We start from the raw sequence: 23,806 nt of genomic DNA, 5'->3' as shown, positions 1-23,806 counted from the left end.
GTCAGCATTTTTCTGGTTCTTTTTTCTTACGATAAGATAAACAATGACCACTGACAAAACTACGATGATTGCTCCCCCTGTTCCACCAGATATTGCAGCGATGTAGGTTGACGACAGGGAAAGTTTCTCAACAGTCGTTTCGCAATGTTCCCCAGAGTAAACAAAACGGTCATCGTTATTAGGGCATCTAAACACAATATTTGAATATAAATCGCAACTATTAATATATATATATATATTATTTATTATACCGTTATAGGTTTCTTGTACTAAGAACATTAATGCACAATCATAACTATGTTCTGTTTCTTTAATTAGGAATCCACTGGTCGTACCAGGGCAGCGAAACAAGCGGTAAAGCAATACTATATATAAATTATATTCTGTTTATTTTCCATACATGTGTTGTTAAACTTGTTACTCTAATCCTATGCACTGTATAGGACAATATACGCGATTATTTCACGAGCATACTAAGACATTATAGAACACGTAAATTATATCATATTTCACGCGTGCGTTTTAGAAATGGATACATTCTTATGAATATACGAGATATATAACTTTCCATCAATAGGCACTAACTATATAGGATCATGTCTCTCTCCTTAGCAATTAAACTAGTTAAATTGGCATGTTCAGAATATTTACCTGCACTGCGTGGAATTTGTTCGTCTGTCGAAGTAGCATACACCATCGTTAATACATCCTCCGTTATTAGTTGTTTTACAAGGGTCAATACACTGAACATTGCCTTTGTCTAACTTAAGAACACATATTTCGCCAATTATACAGTTCGAACACGCATTCGAAGTCCTCTTTAGCTCCGCTAAAATTATTTTGTAATAACACAATGTTATACAAGGATATAGCAAGGGATATAATTATTTAAATCAATATATTATGCATATTCTCAAGCTAATTAGCAAGCTAAAACGTGTTTGACGAATTAAATCTGTTTTTTGCTGTCTTTTTTGGCAGATTATGTATCAATTATCTTGTTTTAGATACTGCTCTAAAGTTACATAGCAATATGCAACTCATTGGACAACAGCAGTCTATTTATTCTAACACCTCCATCGTCTCTGCGAACTTGACGATGTGATATAAGATGAATATTTTAAAGAATTATTTAATAATTGTACGGCGACAACTGAGAAATTACATTACCGTTCTGCAAAGCGTGTTCGATAGACGTTCTATTAACAGCCAGGGCACAATCCTTGCAAAAGGTAAACTTCGTAGGATTATCTGCATCTTCCATGCCAATTGTAGTTTTCTTTATATCCGTGAGATTAACGTCCCCTTTGCAAATGACTTCATAGTCACAGACAATACTTCCATTTCTACAAAGAAAAACACACACAGCATGGTATGAATCAGTGTTTGACATGATATTTAAAAAAAAAATTGAAAATAGTAAAATGTTAATGAACATCTGTATGGTGACCTTTGTTCAGATTGATTGACATATTGTTAAAAGTTGTTTGGGTTATTCTAAAAAAGTACATGAATACACATTTTAGAAAAAAATAAACAATATGTCTCTAGATTTTAAAAGAACGTTCCGAATACTCTTGAATAATATTATGTTCATTTGGTAAATTTTGGTAAACTGATTTGGTGTTTAGTACTACGTTTTCTTTAAAAGTTAATCAGTGTTCATAAAAGTTTGTCCAGTGCTAGAAAAAGTCTTAATAAATTGTATTTAATTAAATGATTCTGTGGGAATAACATTACAATCTTTTGTGGGAATAAAGGGGTTGGTAGATTTAATTAGTGCTCATTTACTGTGTTGGATCAAATATGCTGACAATTATAAAAACCAGGATCAGTTAATATGTGTGTATTGAACTTTAGACATTATTTATTATTTCTAATTCTGTATTTAATAAATAATATAACTGATTGACAGTATCATAAAGTTTGTAAAATGGTAAGTTGATAAATTCTGTTGTCTTATTCCTTGTTGCAGATTACTATTTCTCTGCTGGTGGTCCTAACGGTTTCAACATATGACCCTGTCTGTATTGCTTTCAAATTTAAAGAAGAGGTTAAATGAAAGACTTTTGGGCTTTTAGCAGTAGTATTTGTTTTATCCATTTCGAAATACGTGATGTGAAATAAAGTTTTTGAATGCATATCAAAAACTTTTTTTTAATCCTAAAAATAAAAATAAAAATGCATTGAACGCAATTACAAAATGCAACAAAACCGAAAAATTAATCTAAATTTTGAGCGCACTTCGTCGTTACTTTTCTATTGCCAAAAATTCAATGTTGCCTTTTTACTATATATTTCCATTTTTTAAAGGCATTTATGTTTTAAATATGTTTTAATAATATTTTTTATACTTACACTGTTACTTTCATTCGAAAATGATGAAATGATTTATGATAAAGTTTGATAACAATATATAAAAGCTTTTTTGATTCGGAATCATTGGCCATATAGTTATTTAGTAAAACACACGTATAAAATCATATTGGCCGAAAGAAGTGTGATTTAAACTGCTGTTTGATCCGTATTAAACTCGAGGCTGATGATCTTTAATTTTATTTTGTTTTCGGTAAAACCCGATTAAAATTCACTTTATATAATGTCTATTTGCATGACATTATTTCGTTCACATTTCGTGCTTATAACGTATGACAAATTAGGGAAGACATAAATATATGTAGTACTGTTTAAATTAATGTACTGCTTTATTTTAGATTGTAACGATTATTCTAATTAATTTGCATTGCAGGTTACATGGCTAAGACATTTTATAAACGCTGTTTGCATATGTTTCTGTTTAAAACCGTCGACTTGCTTCTTACAAACAAAGACTGAAAGTGAATTTGTCGGACGTGTTGTCACATACTAATGGTGAAGAACGTTACCCTTGTTGGCACGATACTACACTTTACATGCATGCTTAATGTGTCATAAATCGACCGCTTTATAATTTTGAATATGTATCTCGTTAATGTTATGTTTATATTTGTAAGCATATTGGACTTACTTCACGTCTATTATGTTTATTCGTTGAAACTTGTCCGTATTTTTGTATAACTGAGTAAGCTGAAAATAATCGAATATGAAAGAAACTTATATTATTCTTACTAATAACATCGTCTTATAACAAATCACATTGTTTAACATGTTTAACATTTGAATGTTATACATTTCAAACGTATGACTTAGCTGTTGTATAAAGTAGGTGTTCTCTATTATACAAAATTCTCAAAATCAAACTATATTTATGTTCTCCTATTAATGAGGTTTAGTCAATGATAGAGCGTACTAAAACTTATTAGCTTCTAGTAATAAGCACACGATATAAAATGCATTATACTAACCTTGTCTTTAAATTCCAGTTCGTATGTCACCTTCATCGACTCATTAAACGTCGCTTTTGTTAATGATAATTGCAGCTGTATGTAGACGGACATACTACCTTGAAGGAAAATTATATTTAAATGCATCTTTACCAGGAGTATTTTGTCAACATTATAAAACAAAATCGAGCATAAGCCCAGCGATTCAGGTGACTAAAACATACTTTTTGAATTAAATGGAAGTTCAGGAAGCAATCCTGATAGTCCTAATATGATGTTTTTACGATTGCGTAAGATACCTGTTTACAAGTACGAATATGCAATGCGAATCTTGTTTACTTAATTTGTCAACACATAGTGTTGTCATAATAATATAATCTTGAATCGGTATGGTACACCAAATAAAGAAAAGTTTGATTATTCATAGTATTTCTTAAATATTTAACATTTAAAACGAACAATATGAATGCAGTAGAAATTGTTTGGAACGAGACCCATGGTTACTAAGGAAACGTGAGTATAGTAACTAACATAAAATGTCAAGAAAGTGAGTATGGCCTGCTTACATTTTTTGGCGGGAAGACGTTTGAAAGGAATAAGAATGTAAACCATATGATTTCTATATCTTTTGTTATTTTATATCAATGATATTTATATTTAAACTAAATAAGTCAGAAGGCTTGTTATCACGCAATTTAGCTCATACTTTCACACTGATTAATATCTAAAGATATAATTGGTAACAGTATTTAAATGTAACAAAAACATTACCAATACTAAAACTTGATGATGCATTATTATTGCAATCACAATGCCCATTTCTCCAGAAACCAGATCGTTCTCTCTCGTTTGCATCCCGCTTCCTTCTTCCACTTGCAACTGAAATCGTATCGGATGAATTGGTTATTGTTCCATCATCGGTTGAAGTAGTCGGAACTGTAGCTTTATCTGATGGATCGGTATTTGTTTCCTTATCGGTTGTAGAAGTCGGTACTGTAGCAGTATTGGATGGAGTGGTATTTGTTTCTTTATCGATTGAAGAGGTCGGTACTGTAGCTGTTTTGGATGGAGTGGTATTTGTTCCTTTATCGGTTGTAGAAGTCAGTACTGTAGCTGTATCGGATGGAGTGGTTATTGTTCCATCATCGGTTGAAGAAGTCGGTACTGTAGCTGTATCTGATGGAGTAGTATTTGTTTCTTTATCGATTGTAGAAGTCAGTACTGTAGCTGTATTGGATGGAGTGGTATTTGTTCCTTTATCGGTTGTAGAAGTCAGTACTGTAGCTGTATTGGATGGAGTGATATCTGTTCCTTTATCGGTTGAAGTAGTCTGTACTGTGGAAGTTGTATCGGATGGAGTGGTATTTGTTCCTTTATCGGTTGAAGTAGTCTGTACTGTGGAAGTTGTATCGGATGAAGTGGTATTTGTTCCATTATCGGTTGAAGTAGTCTGTACTGTGGTAGTTGTACCGAATGAAGTGGTATTTGTTCCATTATCGGTTGTAGAAGTATTTACTGTGGTAGTTGTACCGGACGAAGTGGTATTTGTTCCATTATCGGTTGTAGAAGTATTTACTGTGGTAGTTGTACCGGATGAAGTGGTATTTGTTCCATTATCGGTTGTAGAAGTATTTACTGTGGTAGTTGTACCGGATGAAGTGGTATTTGTTCCATTATCGGTTGTAGAAGTATTTACTGTGGTAGTTGTACCGGATGAAGTGGTATTTGTTCCATAATCGGTTGTAGAAGTATTTACTGTGGAAGTTGTATCGGATGAAGTGGTATTTGTTCCATTATCGGTTGTAGAAGTATTTACTGTGGTAGTTGTACCGGATGAAGTGGTATTTGTTCCATTATCGGTTGTAGAAGTATGTACTGTGGTAGTTGTACCGGATGGAGTGGTATTTGTTTCCTTATCGGTTGTATAAGTCGGTACTGTAGCTATACCTGATGGAGTGGTATTTGTTTCCTTATCGATTGTATAAGTCGCCACTGTAGTTGTACCGGTTGGAGTGGAATTTGTTTCCTTATCGATTGTAGAAGTCGGTACTGTAGCTGTATCTGATGGAGTGGTATTTGCTTCTTTATCGATTGTAGAAGTCGGTACAGTAGCTGTATCGGATGGAGTGGTATTTGTTACTTTATCGGGTTTAGAAGTCGGTAAATTTGTAATTGTATCTAACGGAATTGTAATTTTTCCATGAATCGAAGTCGGTGTTATTGTAGTTGTATCTGATGGAGTGGTATATGTTCCATTATCGGTTGTAGAAGTCGGTTCTTCTGTTGTAGTTGCCTCTTCTAAAGAAGTAGATGATTCATAATTAGTTGTAGATGTTGATTTTGTTGTTATTGTCTCTGAAAGAATGGTATCCGTTTCTTGATTACTTTTAATTGTTAAAGTAGTCAGCTTTTGGACCGCAGTTGGGAACGTAGATGATGAGCTTGATTTTGGTGAAGGGCTTTGTGAATTGCATGTACAAACATCTCCATGTTGCAATGAAGTTACTCTGTATATTCCATAGAAAGCAGAAACTGAAACGTAATGATACCAATATGTGATTTTATACAATAAACGTAACTTATTAGACCTTGCCTACGTTGGAGCTAAATGCGTGTTATATTAACGAGTTAGAAAAAGGATATATGGTTATACATGACCCAAAGTAATGTAAGTGAAATATAGCATATAGCTATCCCTTAACAAGCCAAAAACTATTTTGAGTCATACAAATTGTCAAGCAATACAAAGTTCAAAGCCTAGAAGTTAGAACATGTTACTTTTCAAATGGATCATTATAGCGGGTTATTAATCCTATTGAACTGAAAGGCTTTTTCGCCAGAGCGAAACAAATAGCATTTAAATATGGAATGATTTGATACGTTTTGGCACTAAATGAACAACATGTGATCTTTTGATTTCTATTGACTAATATAATAATAAGTCAACAGTTTCTTTAAGAAGTAGCTCATATTCTTAGTTAGACGTTTAATTACATATACTGTTGCAACACATCATTTTCTTTAATTAAATGTGCACAATAAGGATTAATGCGGAAAACAAGTTTTTAAACAGAAAAACATATGGCTTGTGTATGCATAAATAAATAAGCGATGGTTTGGCGCCGTTTAACTGTATAATTTTTGACGTAGCAAATAATTGAGACATATAGGATCTGACACGAGTTGGCATTTAATACAAGATTTTAATAAACGAGTTCATGAAATTTGGCGAGCTTACTAACAACTTTCATGGACGAGTTTAATAAAAAATCTTGTGTAAAATGGCAACGATTGTCAGATCTTTTTTATCACATGCTTAAAACAGTGTTTTTATTACCAATTTAGTTCCACGTTCCACTTTCTAAACCCATTGTTTGACAGCCAAAGTACACTGAGTGGAATGTCAACGATGCGCCATATAAATAGTTCCAAATGAAAATGACAAAAATAGCTAGTAGTTATCAAGTTTTAATTCTGATAAAGCGCTGAACAAGTCACAAGTATAAACATATGTAGCACACTGTGAGCACGGATTTAAAAGTTATTCACTGTCGCTTTCTATGATGACTTTGAAGCGTTTTCTTAGTGTACATGGATTTTCACAACATGCAGATGATTACGACGAAGCCTTACTCTGCACTGCATGGATGTTGATGTTGAAAAAGTTCCATCAAGAATGTTTCCAGAGAACAAGCTGTTCAAGCCGTCTTGGAACGTACAGTACGAGTGATGAGAAACCTGTGCTGCGGAATTCGTATTTGTGTTTTGGTAACCGATAGCTGATTAAACTGGCAAGCTTATTTTATGGCATTGGTCGCATATTGCCTGTTAAGATGGAGATGTTTGAAATGTTCTCCTGTTGTTTGTCACTAATGTGGCTGTATTTGTTGACTGACTGGATATTTCTGTGACAAGTAATCATTATCTGATTGGCGGAACATTGTTATCAGAAAGGTTTTGAACAAGATGCTTTCTGGCACTATGATTCGTTCGCCATTTGTCTCCCGGAAGCCCTACAGCTTTATTATTGAGGTAAGTATTTGTTGGTGTTTAAACCATTTTGTTTGCAAACAATGCGGAGAGATATCTAGGTCGCGTGTGATTAGTCTAGCCAATAGAAATGTCTGATATGTTATCTTACACATGTGTAAGATAAAAATATTCGTAATGGGTATATTACACGGAAAACAAGGGTAAGCATGTGATAAATCAATTTATAAAGGCTTATATCTATTGTCTGTACCTTTATTTATGTTTTGAAAATTAAATGATAATACACAATAATGCGGTAACATCAAAGTATTTTAATTAACCTATTTGTGCCCCTTCAACTTATGGTATAGTCCTTAAAATTACTTACCTAAGATGAAGTACGTGTGCAAGTAACTCAAGCGCATTGTCAATATTCTGTAAGAAAATCAAATGTGCATTTAAGAAAACATATATGTTTTGATCACGCTTTTTATATGAGGAAGAAAATGTTAAAATTAAGAAACAATGGCTATTCGTGCATGCATGTCCTGTTTGTTTATAAATATTTGTATAAGCAGCGAACACCTTATTTTTTTCAGATAAAATCCGCGTTTTATAATTCGTTATATTTTGAGTTCACCAGAGAAGTTAGTGTACGTGTGTGCGCTACAGTGTGCGCAACAGTGTACCTGCGTGTGTGTGTGTGTGTGTGTGTGTGTGTGTGTGGGCGCGCGCGCGCGCGCGCGAGAGAGAGAGAGAGTTCGATTGTGTATGCATGTGTTTGCGTGTTTGTTTGTGGACGCCTGTTTTCATTGTCTATGTAACACTAAAGCAAACTAATACAAACTGAATGTCGAAGAAGATGCTTCAATTACATATTTTTATTGATAAGATTGCTCTGTGATTCCCGTAACTGCAACATGCTTTATTGATCCTGTCAGTACAGTCACCGCCAGTAAAATGTACAAATATAAAAGTTAAATATTAGAAAAACTTTATTTATTCATGTGAGCGGATTTTGTTGACGCCAAAGGTTCAAGATTAGGAAGGAAAATACCGTATTAACTAAACACCAGAGTCAAAAGCCTCATTTAAGATAATATATAAAATATAAATAAATAGTTGTTCGCATTTCTTACGTGTCAACTAAACTTGTCTAATGATCGCAATTTGTCTAGACTCTGATTAAATTTTATTATTTTGACCTTTCAACCAGATCACTGCAAAACTGATTTTGACAAAATTATCATTTTAATAAATATATAATAAAATACCTATCTACAAACATTAAACGTATTCCATTTGAGAAAGATATTTTCATTTAGAAACGCGGAACTAGCTCATAAACCCTTGATGAAGCACTTTAAATAACATGACAAACGTGCATGCACATCGCGCTAGCTCCATGAGTTGAAATAAGCCTATAAATATGGTTCAAGGAGGCGAATGTCAAGGGAAATTGTTGACTAGTTGATTGAAGCTCTGTTACACCGAATGCATCATGGTGATTGAAGACATACTTAGTTTGTATCGATGTGAATCATATACTTAAAAAATAAGTGAACTATTTTTCAACATTAACTGAAATTAATTTCAAATACAACAGCATGATATCCTTGTTAGGAGTGTAACCCCATGGCATTGTTAAACCCGGTCAATGGTGTTTGACTTGAACTTAGGTTGAATTGTAAAAAATACTCTGTATAGATCCTGCTAGTTGTTGCGAATCAGAGAGGGCATTTATTAAAGCGATCATTTGACGTACATTTTTCTCGACATAAATGTCTTTAAAAGCCTTTAATAATACAGCGCTGGTGACACTGTTCTTCACAAATGCAAAACTTAAATTTAGAGATAACTTTTATAAGTAGCTTTGACGTATCTGAATGATTCCAAAATACAGTCAATTGGAACACCCCTGACGTCCAATAAAAGTTTGTATGCACGTGCAAAACTGATTCAACGGGCATAATGATTTTCAAAGAAAATTTTGGCCTCGATTGTAAATCAAATTTAGAAGCTTACGTATCGAATACGATTTACGAGCTATTTTGAGTACTGTGTGTCTTCATTATGAGTCCCGAATACTACTTAAATACACGCTGAAACTCGCGTACCAAATAAGGGACTTTCTGCCCATATGTATTCTATAAAAGGTAATGAATTTATTATTATCCTTACTGTTATTCATAAGCATTAAATGTCGTACTTTGCATTTACAATATCTCAAATAAATTACGTTATGACAGCTCTCATATCGTAAACTCTTCGTAAATTTAGAGAATTATCATATCGTAAACTCTTCGTAAATTTAGAGAATTATCAGTATCATTCTGAAAATTGCTTTGTTGACCGGTCTGCTTTACGACGATACAGAATGGGAAAGAACCCTTTCTGATCATAAATACATTTCATTGTCTTTTCTTACCGTTTGTATTTATAAATAACGATAATAAAAATGAAAAAAAGGTTACCACCACGGAAACTATGTTATTAAAGCCCATCTGTCTGACATTAAATGATAATTATTTTTTGTCCAATAATGTATCATATTGGATTACTTTGCAGTTCAGAGTTATTGAAATTAAGGTATACATTATTTAAAGCGGATATTCTAATTGGAAATCGTTTTGCTGGAAATTACTTTAAAAGGTAGCCATTTTGTTTTCCATTTTTCAACTGTTTAGAAAAGTTTATGCGTCGTATAATCCTATCTGGAATACATGAACCTATTGATATCTTGAACCACTTTGTACTGTTCGATATTACATTTGTATTTACCCCGTTGGTTGATTTTACGACTATTAGGATTTTGTACGCTGTCAAAATTGACAACGGAGGTGAAATATTTGACGTTTTGGCAAACGATTACCAAAATTCAAACGAACGTACATGCTTCCTTACATTGTACAATGATTTATTCAATAAGTATATGCAATGTCACAAGGTTGCATAATACAATCAGCAAAGTCAAGTCTAGAAAAGCAGACACCATGAATGAAGCCTTCACGTGCACCAATGTACAAGTTGCCTAAACGTGCATGTTTATGTGCAGGCAGCCTACACGTGCATGTTTAAAAACAAATGACTTTCATGTTTATGTACATCGATGTAAATATTGCCTTCACTTGCAAGTTGATCTACGAGTAGACTAGAGCACGTTAATGTACAAGTTGCCAATACGAGCAAATTCCGGTAAAACGAAAACAAAATCTGGCTTGACCACTTTTGCTGAAGTTCTGCCAATGTGTATTTTACACGTTGTGGATACACTGCATGTTTAGTATATGTTAAGGGCCTGAAACAGTTAACAACATAATAGATTGGATTTACTGTATCACGTGGTACACATTACCAACACTGCTTGACTTTCTGAACATGTAAAACGTATGAGTAAAGCAGGAATAGGAAACCATGTACGCGATTTACAAAAGAGCCTTATAGGTTACTGTACAAACCCAACATACAAAAGAGCCTTATAGGTTACTGTACAAACCCAACATACGATATGGCATAAGAGTTAAACATTACATTACAATGGTTTATCAACTTTAACATTATAATCAATAAGAGTTCTTTGTATAAAACATTTAAAAGTTCATGTTTTTCGTATATTCTCATTCAGTACAGCTATACATTGTACATGTTCTTTGTTCAAATTGCAAAAACTCCATCGTATCGATTGATTTTAATGTTTTGCAGAATTGACTCAAATTAAAACTGGAAGCATTAATTTATTTTGTATGGTTTGTTTGTTATTTCGGTTTATGAAAATGAATGAATGTTTCTATATGTCGCCATTTCGTACAATATATTGCTTTGTGGGTTGACCGGCATTGTCAAAAAGTGAGAAAATATTGAGTAAATGGACTGTATATTTTATCGTGAACGATTTAAAATAAGTAAGTATTCGTTAGCAAATGATTAGATATTAAAGAAAACTTAACTGTGCATGTGTTTCCATTTGTCAATTAAAAGTTTTAATACAACTTTCCTTTGACTTTCCTGAACATGATTTTTCAGGAATTCAAAGTCTCTCTAAGATATTATTTCCTGTAATTTATGCGTACACCTGCAATAGTTATTTTCAGTTTGACACCTATAAATATCATTGATTCGCTATCCATTCACATTATCAAATTGTTCCAGATTACCTTGTTGGCTTGTTTGCACATCGATTGTATCTTATCAGGTTACAACCTTATTTAAGTACAAAGGGTGCGCCATGTTGAGTCCTTTTATCGGTTGTGTTAAAATCAACGATAAGGATTACGACAATCAGATAATAGAAGCTCAGCTCATTCATTCAGACATAGCAATCTTCAGTTGTAATAAGCTACACGAACATCATACTACTGCTTACACATGAAATGTCTACCTTTTAAAATAATTCCAGCATAATACTAGGCGGCACCCAATAAAAATGGTCCATTTTTCAAATAATGTATTAGGTGAGTTTTATAGACAATCAAAGCGGAGGTAACTCATTAGACGAGTTTTTTATATTGGCCGCTTTTTGACATATATTGTCGTCAATTGTTATTGGCACCGTAATTGTCACCGTAACGCGTCAAATACGTGGATTAATAAGGTTAGACATAACAGTTGTTTTTAACATGTTTACGACAATTTTGTTTTTTGTACACAGACAAAATGGACGACGAAGGTGAACATTTGACGTTTTAACAAACGTCTTACGACATTATCACGAAAAGACATGCTTCCTTATGTACAGTGCTTTATTCATAAGTCTGTGCAATGTCACTTAAAAGGATACATTTCAAAATCAGAAAAGTCTAGTCTAAAAAAGCAAAAACCATGAACGAAAAAGGGATGAAAAGGCTTCAAGTATACAATTAAGATAGGTTATTAGATTGTTTTAACTAAAATGTCGTAATATTTAAATATGAAAACACTTATTAATTAGTTTATTTTATATTAACCGAGTTATTTGTACTCGGTTAGCAGTATTATACAGATAACCTCGGACAAATAACTGGGCCTATATAAAATCACCAAATTGATAACATTATAACATTAACGATTAAAAGTAATTAATTGAATATACTCACTGTTTCTCACATAAATTAACTCCTGTATTTCGAATGTACACTTACTCAAATAACTGACGTTATGACAGCTACAATATTGTGAAATCTTCCTACATTCAAATCATTATCAGTATAATGCTGAAGATATCTTTGTTTGCCTTCAATGTTTGCAACACGCCGATATCACATCGAATATATATCTTATTTGATATAAAGATTCCCATATAAAATTTCTTCTTATCGGTTGTGTTGTAAACTACCGACAATTATCAATAAACGATAACAGCCATGAAGTACCATGCTTTTTTCATATAAGTATAATTTTAGATCACTTTAGCAGTAACGACTTGTAGTTGTTTCGGGAAACTATTATAAAAGCGATGATTTGAATTTAATAATAAAACCATTCACTATTCTGATTATATATTTATGTTGTTTATTTAGAACACTTTTGTTTTTTTGTAGCGTTGCATATAGAATCCTTTATTCTAAAAAATGTCAGAATTGATTTATTGCACATAATGATCATTTTAGTAATTGATTTAATTTGTATTTTTATCACTTTTTGGGATTGTGTTTATAACTTTGATTGTTAAGGCATTTTAATTACAATTGCCGTCTTCCATTCGATGAAGATATAATCAAGGCGAAATTTAAACTAGGTCATACACACTTTGCGAGACAATCATTTCACTGTGGCAACATACATGAATAACTTGTTTATTTGCATTTATTGGGATAAAGACATTTGATTTTCTAAGGAGGCAAATAACATGTTTTTCGATAAATATAAATTATTCAGTTGTTGAATGGGGCTAAGGATATCCGAAGTTATCATTGTTATTAACAAGGTCGGTAACCATGGTATATTCCGTAACACGTATATAGCGTGGGACTAATGAGTGTCAAAATTAATAAAAATATATACATGAATATGACACAGGGTAGGCAACTCGTCGGCCGATGAATTATCAGGTAACACTAATTTTCCCTTCAATATCTGAACATTGTCAGGTGTCATGGGCCAGTGGTCTCCGCTCCTGAAAATATTTGATAGGGAATTGGTGGACCGACTGAAAACCCAGTTTTCGCCAAGCAAACATAAGTATGTGTATCTGGGCACATTTTGGCACTGGTACCTTGCAGAACCAATGAAAATGTCTCTTGAATTAGTATTGATTACGAGTTTTCGACGACAAATGACCCACGGTACATATGCTTATGAAACATGGTAGTAGAGAGTCGCGGATATCCGACGATTGGTTATTTTATAAGAGTTAAATTTGGAGTTTCGATACCATGTGTTGGTTTCCCTTTTAAATATAAACCTCACCTTTCACTATCGCTTTAAATTAAAGAAGGATATCCTTGTTTTAAAGATCCCTATTTTTATACACAAATATTGCTTCAAACTGTCGTAAGCATTTCTAACTGAAAGGTAAAAAAACTATCTCCGGAGAACAGTCGAAAGATAGCTGGTGTTATCGGTAGTGTATCTTCACACGGTAAGCACATATTTGGCTAAACGAAGCACATAAATCAATCTAAAATATTTAAAAACACTCATTTGCACTTGCCATTGTTAATTTTATCTATAATTCCGAATGGTCTACATAAAGGCAGTATATAATTGAAAAAAACAACAGGTCTACAAAAATCATGTACTATTCCATTCATGTATAATGTTGATTCCGAATAGTATTCCATCTTTAATTCAATGAGCATATGGTGCAAAATCATTCAACTTCTCGCTCATGTTTAGAAGATCACTTTCTCTGAACAAATATGACAATATCAGACACCTAAAAATATCAAACTTTTCTTCCAACGAATACACGCAGAATTAAGGTAACAACACTTTAAACCTTACTAAGTCATACAGTCATTTCGAACACTCTACGCAGTCTTTTCACAGATGGTGTAGACAGACGTGGAGCTGCATTCCGTATCGTCAAATAGATAAGAATTTTCAAACCAAATCCACAAGCATTGGGACACTGAAGGATTGTTAGGCCGTCCTGGGAGCCAAAATGTATGCTCGTCCATTGGTATTTGCCAACCGTCTGAGGTCTTCCAGGCATCTGTGAATAAATAACGAATTCGATAAGTAACTAAGCAAACCTAGATAATGAAATAAACGTTGTTGGGCTCTAGTCAAGTTCGGTACCTTAGCTCTTCCTTCATTGAGAAATAAATACTGTATTTACGTGTTCCAAATACTCAACTGTAGCAAAATTTGAAATAAGCTTACATGCATGTGTATCGTGAATATTCCCGCTGTATTTATCATTTTAGTGCTAATAGTGCGGAGTATCTTCTAGTTTAAGTATATATTGCGCATTTAAGAGAAGCCTTATTATAGCTGATTACCCATCAATTTTTTTTCTTGGAAAATGGAATTACTAATATCTTGTTTGATAGTCGACGAGGATATACGAACGCACAACTTACAAGTTATTAGTAGAACGGGTCCCTTTTTCTAGTACTCACGACTTTGACAATTAGGTCTTTTATTAGAGACAAAATAAATGCACAATATTTTTAAGATCGATAATATCCTAAACATTTACAGTGTATCTTTGTGACAACAAATGTATTGGGAAGAAGGGGGTTTCTATAGCGCTTACGACAAAGTCATATAAACAAGTTCTGCAACTGATCACTAATTATGTGTCAGTTAATAAAATAAAAACTAAGCGCTTGAAGTTAACACCTCAACTTCCATTCCTTAAATGAACTGCCTTTCGGCAACTGCGTTCATCAATCGATGAACGTAACATCTTCGGATATGTTCAGATCGCAATTCATTGCATAACAATATAGATGAACGTTATTGATCTTGTTATTGTTTTGTGTCAGGTCCAGTAAAATATAAATCAACATTTTAGAAAGTGCTTAGTTATTATATTTTAAACGTTTTGTTGCCAAAAGTGTTTCAATATTACGTTTAAAAGTGATTTCAAGTGATTTTCCCGCGTTATTGTGACGTCATTTGAAAAAAAATGTTTCGGGTCGTCCTATTTACAGAATTGGTAGAAATGATTACTGAAAGGTAATCCGAAATGAAATGAAGTATTTTTTAACGTTTCTTGAATAAAATAATGAACTATTGGTGTAAATATAAGGAATGAATTGCGGGGTTGATGTCATTATCGGGGATATGAACTCCATTGGGCTGGTAAAAGTACGCGTGGATTCCTTCGGACTCCACACACTTAGACCAGCCAAAAATACATCCAAACGTCCGAATTAGCTCATTGAGCTAATGTTTCTTGTTAGTGTATACCCGATTTTAAATAAAGACTATTGTATCTTGTAAACTACGACTGGTTCATTCCCCAATTGATACGTGGTATTCAGCGTATTCTTCGAAGCGTTATATATCTAAAGTGGTACGTATTCAGTACGCGGACTTAAAAGATTTTTATAACTTTTCCTAGATATACAGGGATACGGTGTGCCACGATGTAGTTTTTATTTAAAATCGGGTATACACTAACAAGAAACATTAGCTCAATGAGCTAATTCGGACGTTTGGATGTATTTTATGTAGCATCAACATTTTCGTTTTTCGACAATTTATTGACATGACATGTAATTTGATTATATCCAGTGTCTTTGTTTTAAATTTGTTTGTAGAATAAGAATTGCCATCTAAATTTACATAATTTAAGTTTAATGGAAAGTTTGTTTCATTAGGTATCCCAAATCCAACAGGAAATGTCCCAAATTAAAGTTAAAAGTAACGCCTTAAACGATGAAGCAGTTGTTCAAACGTTGGTAGGCTGCAAAATTTGTTTTCAATTGTTTTCTTGTCGACCAGATTGTGCTCCTAATATCGTTCCCTTTGATATCGATGTAGCAACAAATGTCCATCATTTCAAAACCATATGCGGCCATTCAATTTAGGAAATGTGTAAGAATACTTTTAAAACACTTTATATAAATGCGGAAACATGTTTTAAGAGGAAAAAACGTTATGAATGTGCACCTGACCCCAATTTCTCGAAACTTCTTCAGTTTAACGGGCTTAAGTTGCTTATAGTAATTTTTCAAAATACGTACTAACAATAGACTTTAATAAAAGCAAAATGGATTATTCTATTAAGCATTCAATTCTTTATTATATAAAAGAAGGAAATATTGCGCATATTATAGAAAACCAAAAATAGTGAGTTTAGCTTAACCCGGTAATAAGGGACTTAAGACGTTTCGAAAAATTTTGGGGCCTGGGCAGGAAACTATACTTTTGACTGTATACGTTGATGTTATACAGTAATAAGATAGGATGCTATTATTAAGATAAACATGGTTTGTGTTTTACTATTGCAGATTTGTAATACAGTGTATATGTTTTCACCACCGACCCAACGACTGGTGAGCATGACACAAACTATATTTTAGTGATCTTCTACGAACACCTTGTTTATCAATTATAAATTAACTTGATGATACTGATGATGTATGGATATTACCCGCGGTTTTGTTTCATTTCCTTTCAGATACCTGTATCCAGGTATAGAGATGATCAGGGTTGATTGAGAAATGCTGGCGGGAGCGGACTACTTATTTCAAAATAACAACTGGGTATATATTACTTTGAGGCCTCGACAACTCAACTGAAGTTTACAGAACATTGGTCAGTAAAGCGCTAGTTGTTTGGATCTTCTCCAGTCAAATCCAGTTGCAAAAACTCTCGTCAAACGTTATTTGGTGAATTGATATATGATAGAGGGTATCTTAAAAGAGCTTTAGAAATATATAATGGATGTGGTGTCATGGTTTATTGCATAAGTGACTCGTTCAAGGTTTATAAGGTCGTATATCAAAAACCTCTTATCTTTGGCCGTAACTGAAACTAATATTCACAATATACGTAGTAACAAAGTATCGTTAACAATGCACAAGTAACGCGCGGCATATATTTCCATTTAAGATCAGGTTTTTCTTCCGATCGAATGAAGAAGGACATGCGACCAGTGTTGACATTCGCATGCTGTTGCTTTTTTGCGTTCATATCACAAATACAAAAGGTAATCCAAATAATAATTAAGCGTTGCTAATTCTCCTCAAACACAGCTGTCCATCCGTCGGCATCCGCCACATTGGACCGGAAGATGCAAGCAGCGAGTTTAGAGAGCTCATCTTTCAAACCGGAAATAAACCCTTGCGATTCAACAAAATCCGCGATAACCAACCGGAAGGTTTGTGTTGGGAACAAGTCAGATCCGTGATCAGAGTTGAATATTTAAATTAGAAGTTTGGGCGATCCAAAAACGTTTTTAAACCAGCAGAGCCCTTCGATACCAGACAGCTATATTTGCGTCATGCTTAAGCAGTACCAGCAATATGTGGTTTCATGTGACCCGCACTTCCAGACAACACATTTGAATATCCTTAAAAGTATCAAGCAGAAATCGCCTTGCAAGACCGGATGCTTACGCAGCTGCGCAGTAATATGGTGAAACTGGGCTAGATCCACACCCAGAATATTCATGCAATGTAAATATACAAAAACAAATATAATTATGTTCAAACGATGTTTTCTTTCTTTGATTACAAGTAAGAAACCAATATTCTTAAAATAGATCAAGGCTTGGAATAATGACCTGCGGCAAAGGGATCCAAAGCATTTGTGCAGCTACCATCTACCCAAAAACTTTTCCCGTTTACACCTGAAATAAACAAACACATAGTTCCAAACACTTTACCAGTAAAGTAATTGGGTTTCATGAACTCAGAAACATTCAATATTAATTCATAAAATATGTATAGAAAATTCATCGAATACACAAAAACGACTGTCTATTCATACTATACTAAGTTCTGTGCTCTGTTACTTAGGATAAATGTGTGTATATATCATATTCATAAACGAACTTTTTGGCGATCATGTTTATATGTTTGTGATGATAATGGCCATAAGCAATACGCCGAGTTGCCAATAAACTTTGACTGATGGTAATGCTCGAGCCATACTTGTCGTGAGTGTCTGTGTTTCATCAATAAGACATGACATGTTAGGAAACATGGTTCATTTGTACACGGTGGAACCCTGCATCGAACGGAATATCATTAAATAAGAGTTCAATACATAGCTAAATGTCTAACACGGCGTATTTAACACACGCGGTAGAAACTGCAGCTGAGTTTATAAAAAACGTTTCGGAAATTTATCTTCAAACTTTTAACCTGTGTACTCTCTGTTAACGAATAAATCAGTGTTCCCGTGCTAGCTTGCATGCAATTATAAGCTAGCATAATGTTAACTTTAAACACAACCTACATTGTGAATATAACCTTCATTTACAGCAAATGAAACTGCAGCAAGGCAATCATTAAGAATTAGACTTCATCATTAAGAATTTTAAACTTTTACAGGTACTTAAAGGTCTACCCACTGCTTTTTATTCCGATACGCTTCGCTCAAACAACCAATTCTTAAGCATAAAGATTGAAATTCATGTCAAATAACTATTACTTTCAGCCAATGAAATAGCAGAAAGGCAATCATTTATTACAAGGCATAATATTAAAGCATGCCCAATGTCACTCATCTGAAACACAATCCCTGCGTCAGACTTTGCATTTACAATGTGTTAGCCAATCAAGCTGTATGCAAAGTCAGTAAGCTAACCTATATTACCATCTTAATAATTAAGGTTTTGAGACTTATTTCAACCAAGAAACCCATAAGTGATGCATTACATCTTACATTAGTTGTTTTTATATAAAAGTAAATTTCTGTTTCGTTCACGAGCATCCAGCGATGTATAATGGGCTATGTTTACTAAATAAATAATATTATGTTATAGTATATATTTCCGGACAAATGTAATTTCTGTATATTTTATTACTTATGACCAGCTGTGTGTCTTTCACAAGTTTGGATTTTTTGTTCTTGCCGACGACATAATTACTCGTATCCATAGTTAGACTTCCCGAAATCTATGGTCACGACTGATTAAGCCTGTGGTCACAACTTTTGTGGCTACGGCTGAATACTGTCTTACCCTCAGCTTTCAGAGTCGTGGGAACAAGCGAAAAAGAAGTGGTCAGAACTTATATCCTTGTTCCTAAATTGAGTCTTGAGATAATAAGTCATGATCACGACATTATAAAGTCTTGGCCACCAGATAAGTAAGTTATTTAATTCGTGGTCATATCTTACTGTCTTAGCATTTTTTGGCTGATGGATAACTAATTCATGTCCAATTGATAACTTTGTCATGGCCACGACTAAGCTCAGTCGTGGTCACCTTTTATTAAGGACAAGACCACTAGATGAGAACCAGACAGTAGATCGTGGCTACGACATACCCAGTCGTTGGAACGAGTAAGAAAGTGGTGATCTACAGATAAAATTAATTATACACCTGTCAGCACTATGCAACCGAAGATATGTGTTTGTTTCCTTACTACCTTAGTAATACTCATCATCGATTGTTGTTTTAAATACATGAAATTTATCAGTTACCTTGGCATTGAAAGATGACTGTTTGGAAGTAGACCATCTTTTCTTCTTGACGAATATTTGGCAGCGTCCCTCCGATTGCAACACAAAGAGTTGTAGCGTCATGCTGAGGTATTGTCGCGTTTGTGTTTATCCTGTAAAATATTTATATTTCTTAAAGTATATATGCAAATTAAGATAAATTGTATACAAAATATATCTTGTCCTTTCACAATCAGTATGTTGATCAATTGTAACCACGCCCCCGCCCCCTCCCCCTCCCCAGGTCCGGGGGTATACCGGGGATAGCCGGGGAAATGGGCCATGTTTTTACCTTTAAGGTGTCCCCGCAGTGCCGGATGAATGCGGTGGTTTTGTCTTAGCGCAAAATATAGTGGGGAATGGGCCTTACCTAGGGTTCCAGGGGTGCGTGGGCATTTAGCGGGGATTTTACCATCAGTTCGTCCCCGCAAGGCGGTGATTTTACCCGGTGTTTGCTGGACCGAAAGTCAAAGCCCCTGCTATTCCCCAGAACTGGGGGGGGGGGGGGCGTGGTTACAATTGACTGGTGCATAATTAGACATTAAAACTCTATAAGCGTTTCACGCATTAGTGAACTGGTTTTAAAGTGGTTATTTAAACATAGATTAGTAGCGATAGTTCGAAATTTTACATAACCGTCATTAATTTTTCGCTATAATAAAAACGTAATGAAAAGTAGGAGCAAACCAAGTTGTTAGCATTTCACGTATAAATCATAGTAAGGTTCCAAAAGTGTACATTGCACAATCGAGTTTTGAACCCAGCTGCAACATTAAGATGCACATGTAGCTTCACGTCTACCTCGTGTTTCATGATATATCTAAGGATTGTATCGGTTAAAACATTTTGGGGCTACCACATTGGAACGATTTGAACAATTTTACAATCAAAGCAATTTCCGTATTCTACTCACCTCTGTCCGACAGTCGTGCAAATTATTGCTTTTTAAAACGAACGACCAAAGTTTATTCAATGAAAGACCTCTAGCTCATCATACATGTTACAATGCAGATCAAATAAAACAAAATTCATATATGTAACTAAATAAGAGTTGTGTCTCTTGGTTAACAAAGTTAAGTGTTATCTATAGCCAACATGAGTTTATAAACGTACAGAGCAATGGATTTAATATGGGTATCATTTTCCGATGCCATCATATGATAGAAATGAACAATGTCAGTATCACAGTGCAGGTCAAAATTCAACATCAATCAAATAAATAATTAAAAGGCAAGTGTTATTCAGTGCTATACACTACCTAATGTATTGTACCATTCAATATTTGCATATATATGTATTTGCATACATCATGTTGGATATTGACAGTATCAAATAGTACATACTTGAAATTAAACTTCAGCTATGATAACACGTTCTATATGTGTAGCTGTATATGAAACCACTTGGTTAATGTCATTGCGATATGTTATCGCTGGGCGTTGTGTGACCAACATTCATGTCATCTTGCCCGATAACGCCTCACCTTAACATCAGATACACGATATCAGCTGGAGTACGAGAAAGCCTGGCACGAGCTGTATAAAACTTTCTATAAATGTGTAAGGTATTTTATTTGTGTACACCAAAATCAATGTTTAAAGAGTAGTATGTTATCTTTTTGTACAAATGTTTGTATTAGTCGCATTTTTGTTGAATGTGATGCCTCATGGGACAATGACCTCCTTGACCGATATTTATAAAACATCTTAAGTCATTTCCTTACTTATGTCATTTTCTTAGGTTCAGTATCTCACTTATCATATTATGTAAAACAGATCTTTAACACTTTAGTTTCATTGTGTGATTAAAAACGCATACGTTTATGTCATAAACTTATTTTGTCTTTTATTTTGACTACGGAAATGGTAGGAAATTGACTTAAGTTAAAAAGTAGCTTTAGATGTTTTATGCATACGGCACCTGGTAACAAATATTTTTTATCTCCTATTATACAAAAAAAAAATAGCTAACAAATACATTAGAAGTTTGTATGATCACTGCTGGAGGTTACCGCGCAAAAACTTATATTCACAAAAGTTGAAACAGTGGAGTTTGCCTGAAAAATCAGGCATAATCTTTATTATACATCAACGATTGGCTCACTAACTCACGCATACCACACATTCTCCATGATTTTTGGATAACAGTACACATGAACTTTCATAAACGATCTCATTCTTGTATGACACATTATATAAATTTTACATGTGTCCTTAACAAGTGCAATTACTATCTGAATGACTAATAACAAAGATCGCATGTACAACTTGTAAAAATACGAGTAGCGATCTATCAGTGGTGTTCAGATCATATTGATAAGATTAGTACCTGTCAAGCTTGAAGTTCAGCAGCTATTTCGTAATAACACTATGCCTTGACCCATTTCTTTTAATACCTGATCATCCCTAAACAAGATGAAACTGACAGTGGTTACCGCAACTCGAATGAAATGATGGAAACTTGAAACACTTACCATACATAGAAACCGCGTCCATCTGACAGCGTTGCTAATGTCCATCCCGTGAAAATATTATCACAGTCAAAGATACTAGAGGTTGTTACTGTTGACGTGGTTGTAGTTGAAATTGTTGTTGTTGTTGTAGAAGGCATTGCTGTTGGCGTTGTTGACGACACTGACGTTGACGATGAAGTTGTTGACGGCCTTACTGTTGACGCTGTCGTTGTTGGTGTTTCAGTTGTTGATGAAAGTGTTGAGGACGATGTTATTGATGGTGCTGTCACAAAACAAAAGTCATGTGTACAAAAGATTAACCAGCATTAACAAAAATGTTTTAAATAGCAACTTATTAATGGAACACATAACATTTTATGAAAATACATTACTTTTTCTACGATGCATACACATGTTATACCATTTGAAAGCAACTGGAATATAATCATATCTATAAACATTTTATTACCGTTCACAATGGTAGCATAATATCGTGTTCCTTGCATTTTTTCTAAAGTCACCGTGACGTTTGCATACTGTAAAATATCAGCATGTAGCTGGCAGGAACATACACTCTTTGTATAAAAGAACGAAGCGCAATCTGCTCTGTTGGCACATCTCTTGGCACATGACAATGGGGTAGCTGCCTCAAATCTGAAAGATATTTCGCGCATACATCATAGAAACAGAACTTTTCTAAGGATATATTTTACCTCAAGTGTTTAATAACGAATGCTTTGCGAGACTGTATTTTATGTCAGAGATTAAACACATTGAAGCATGGGATAAATGAAAACATAACATTGCAAACTAATTTCCTAGTTATTTCTTTTGTTCGTATTCGTCCGATATCCTTTGATATCGTTTGTATGAAATGTTTATATCCGGGGTGTAACGTTCAATGAACTACTTTCAGTGTTGAACGTCTTGGCCTAACCATCTTATGTCATTTCGAATAAACGCGTGATATAAATAAAATTTTACTGTTCAAGGTTATATTATAACGCACCAATCAATTGTAACCACGGGCCCCAAGGTCCGGGGAATAGCGGGGACTTTGACTTTCGGTCAAGCCAAACACGGGTAAAATCTCCTCCCTGCGGGGACGAACTGTTGGTCAAATCCCACCCAAATGTCCCCGCAAACCAAGGGACCCTAGGTAAGGCCAATTCCCTGCTATATTCGGCGCATGGACAAAACCACCGCATTCATCCGGGATGCGGGGCAACCGGGAAGATAAAAACAAGGCCCATTTTCCCGGCTATCCCCGGTATACATCCGGACCTGGGGGGGGGGGGAGCGTGGTTACCATAGACTGGTGCATAATATAATAAAACAATAGTCGACCCATATATGTTATAAGAGGACAATCAATTAGACCTTGGAATACTTATGCAACTCGTAATGTCGCTGTGCGTTATCACCTTATGTCCGGTCGCCTTTGTTTTGAATGATTAACGTAATTTGCAAAGATGTCTGAGAATTAGTTTGTGATTTCAACAATCGAACTTAA

The 23,806-nt window shown here is 34.3% G+C and overlaps 1 protein-coding gene across 1 annotated transcript; it reads right to left on the bottom strand.

Annotated features, from left to right (window-relative positions):
• Positions 1–1,281: 1,281 nt before the first annotated feature.
• On the bottom strand, positions 1,282–7,720 carry LOC128240416 (mucin-5AC-like). Its single transcript, XM_052957054.1, has 3 exons — positions 7,684–7,720; positions 4,095–5,621; positions 1,282–1,346 (listed from the first exon to the last, which is right to left on the bottom strand). The coding sequence occupies exons 1-3, from the start codon at positions 7,718–7,720 to the stop codon at positions 1,282–1,284; spliced, it is 1,629 nt and encodes a 542-aa protein (XP_052813014.1).
• Positions 7,721–23,806: the final 16,086 nt, after the last annotated feature.

Source organism: Mya arenaria, chromosome 7 (genome assembly GCF_026914265.1).
Source record: "Mya arenaria isolate MELC-2E11 chromosome 7, ASM2691426v1".
NCBI classification, from domain to species: domain Eukaryota; kingdom Metazoa; phylum Mollusca; class Bivalvia; order Myida; family Myidae; genus Mya; species Mya arenaria.
Note: the sequence above shows the minus strand (reverse complement) of the source record. Positions and strands in the feature narration are given on the sequence as shown.

Bases quoted from the DNA above. Each gene is read 5' to 3' on its own strand.
- LOC128240416 (XM_052957054.1), bottom strand. From the start codon at position 7,720: ATGCGCTTGAGTTACTTGCACACGTACTTCATCTTAG. The intron at 5,622-7,683 runs GTAAGTAATTTT...CTACTTCTTTAG, and splicing joins GCACACGTACTTCATCTTAG to AAGAGGCAACTACAACAGAA. The intron at 1,347-4,094 runs GTAATGTTTTTG...TTTTCTTTGTAG, and splicing joins ATCATCAAGTTTTAGTATTG to AAATGGAAGTATTGTCTGTG.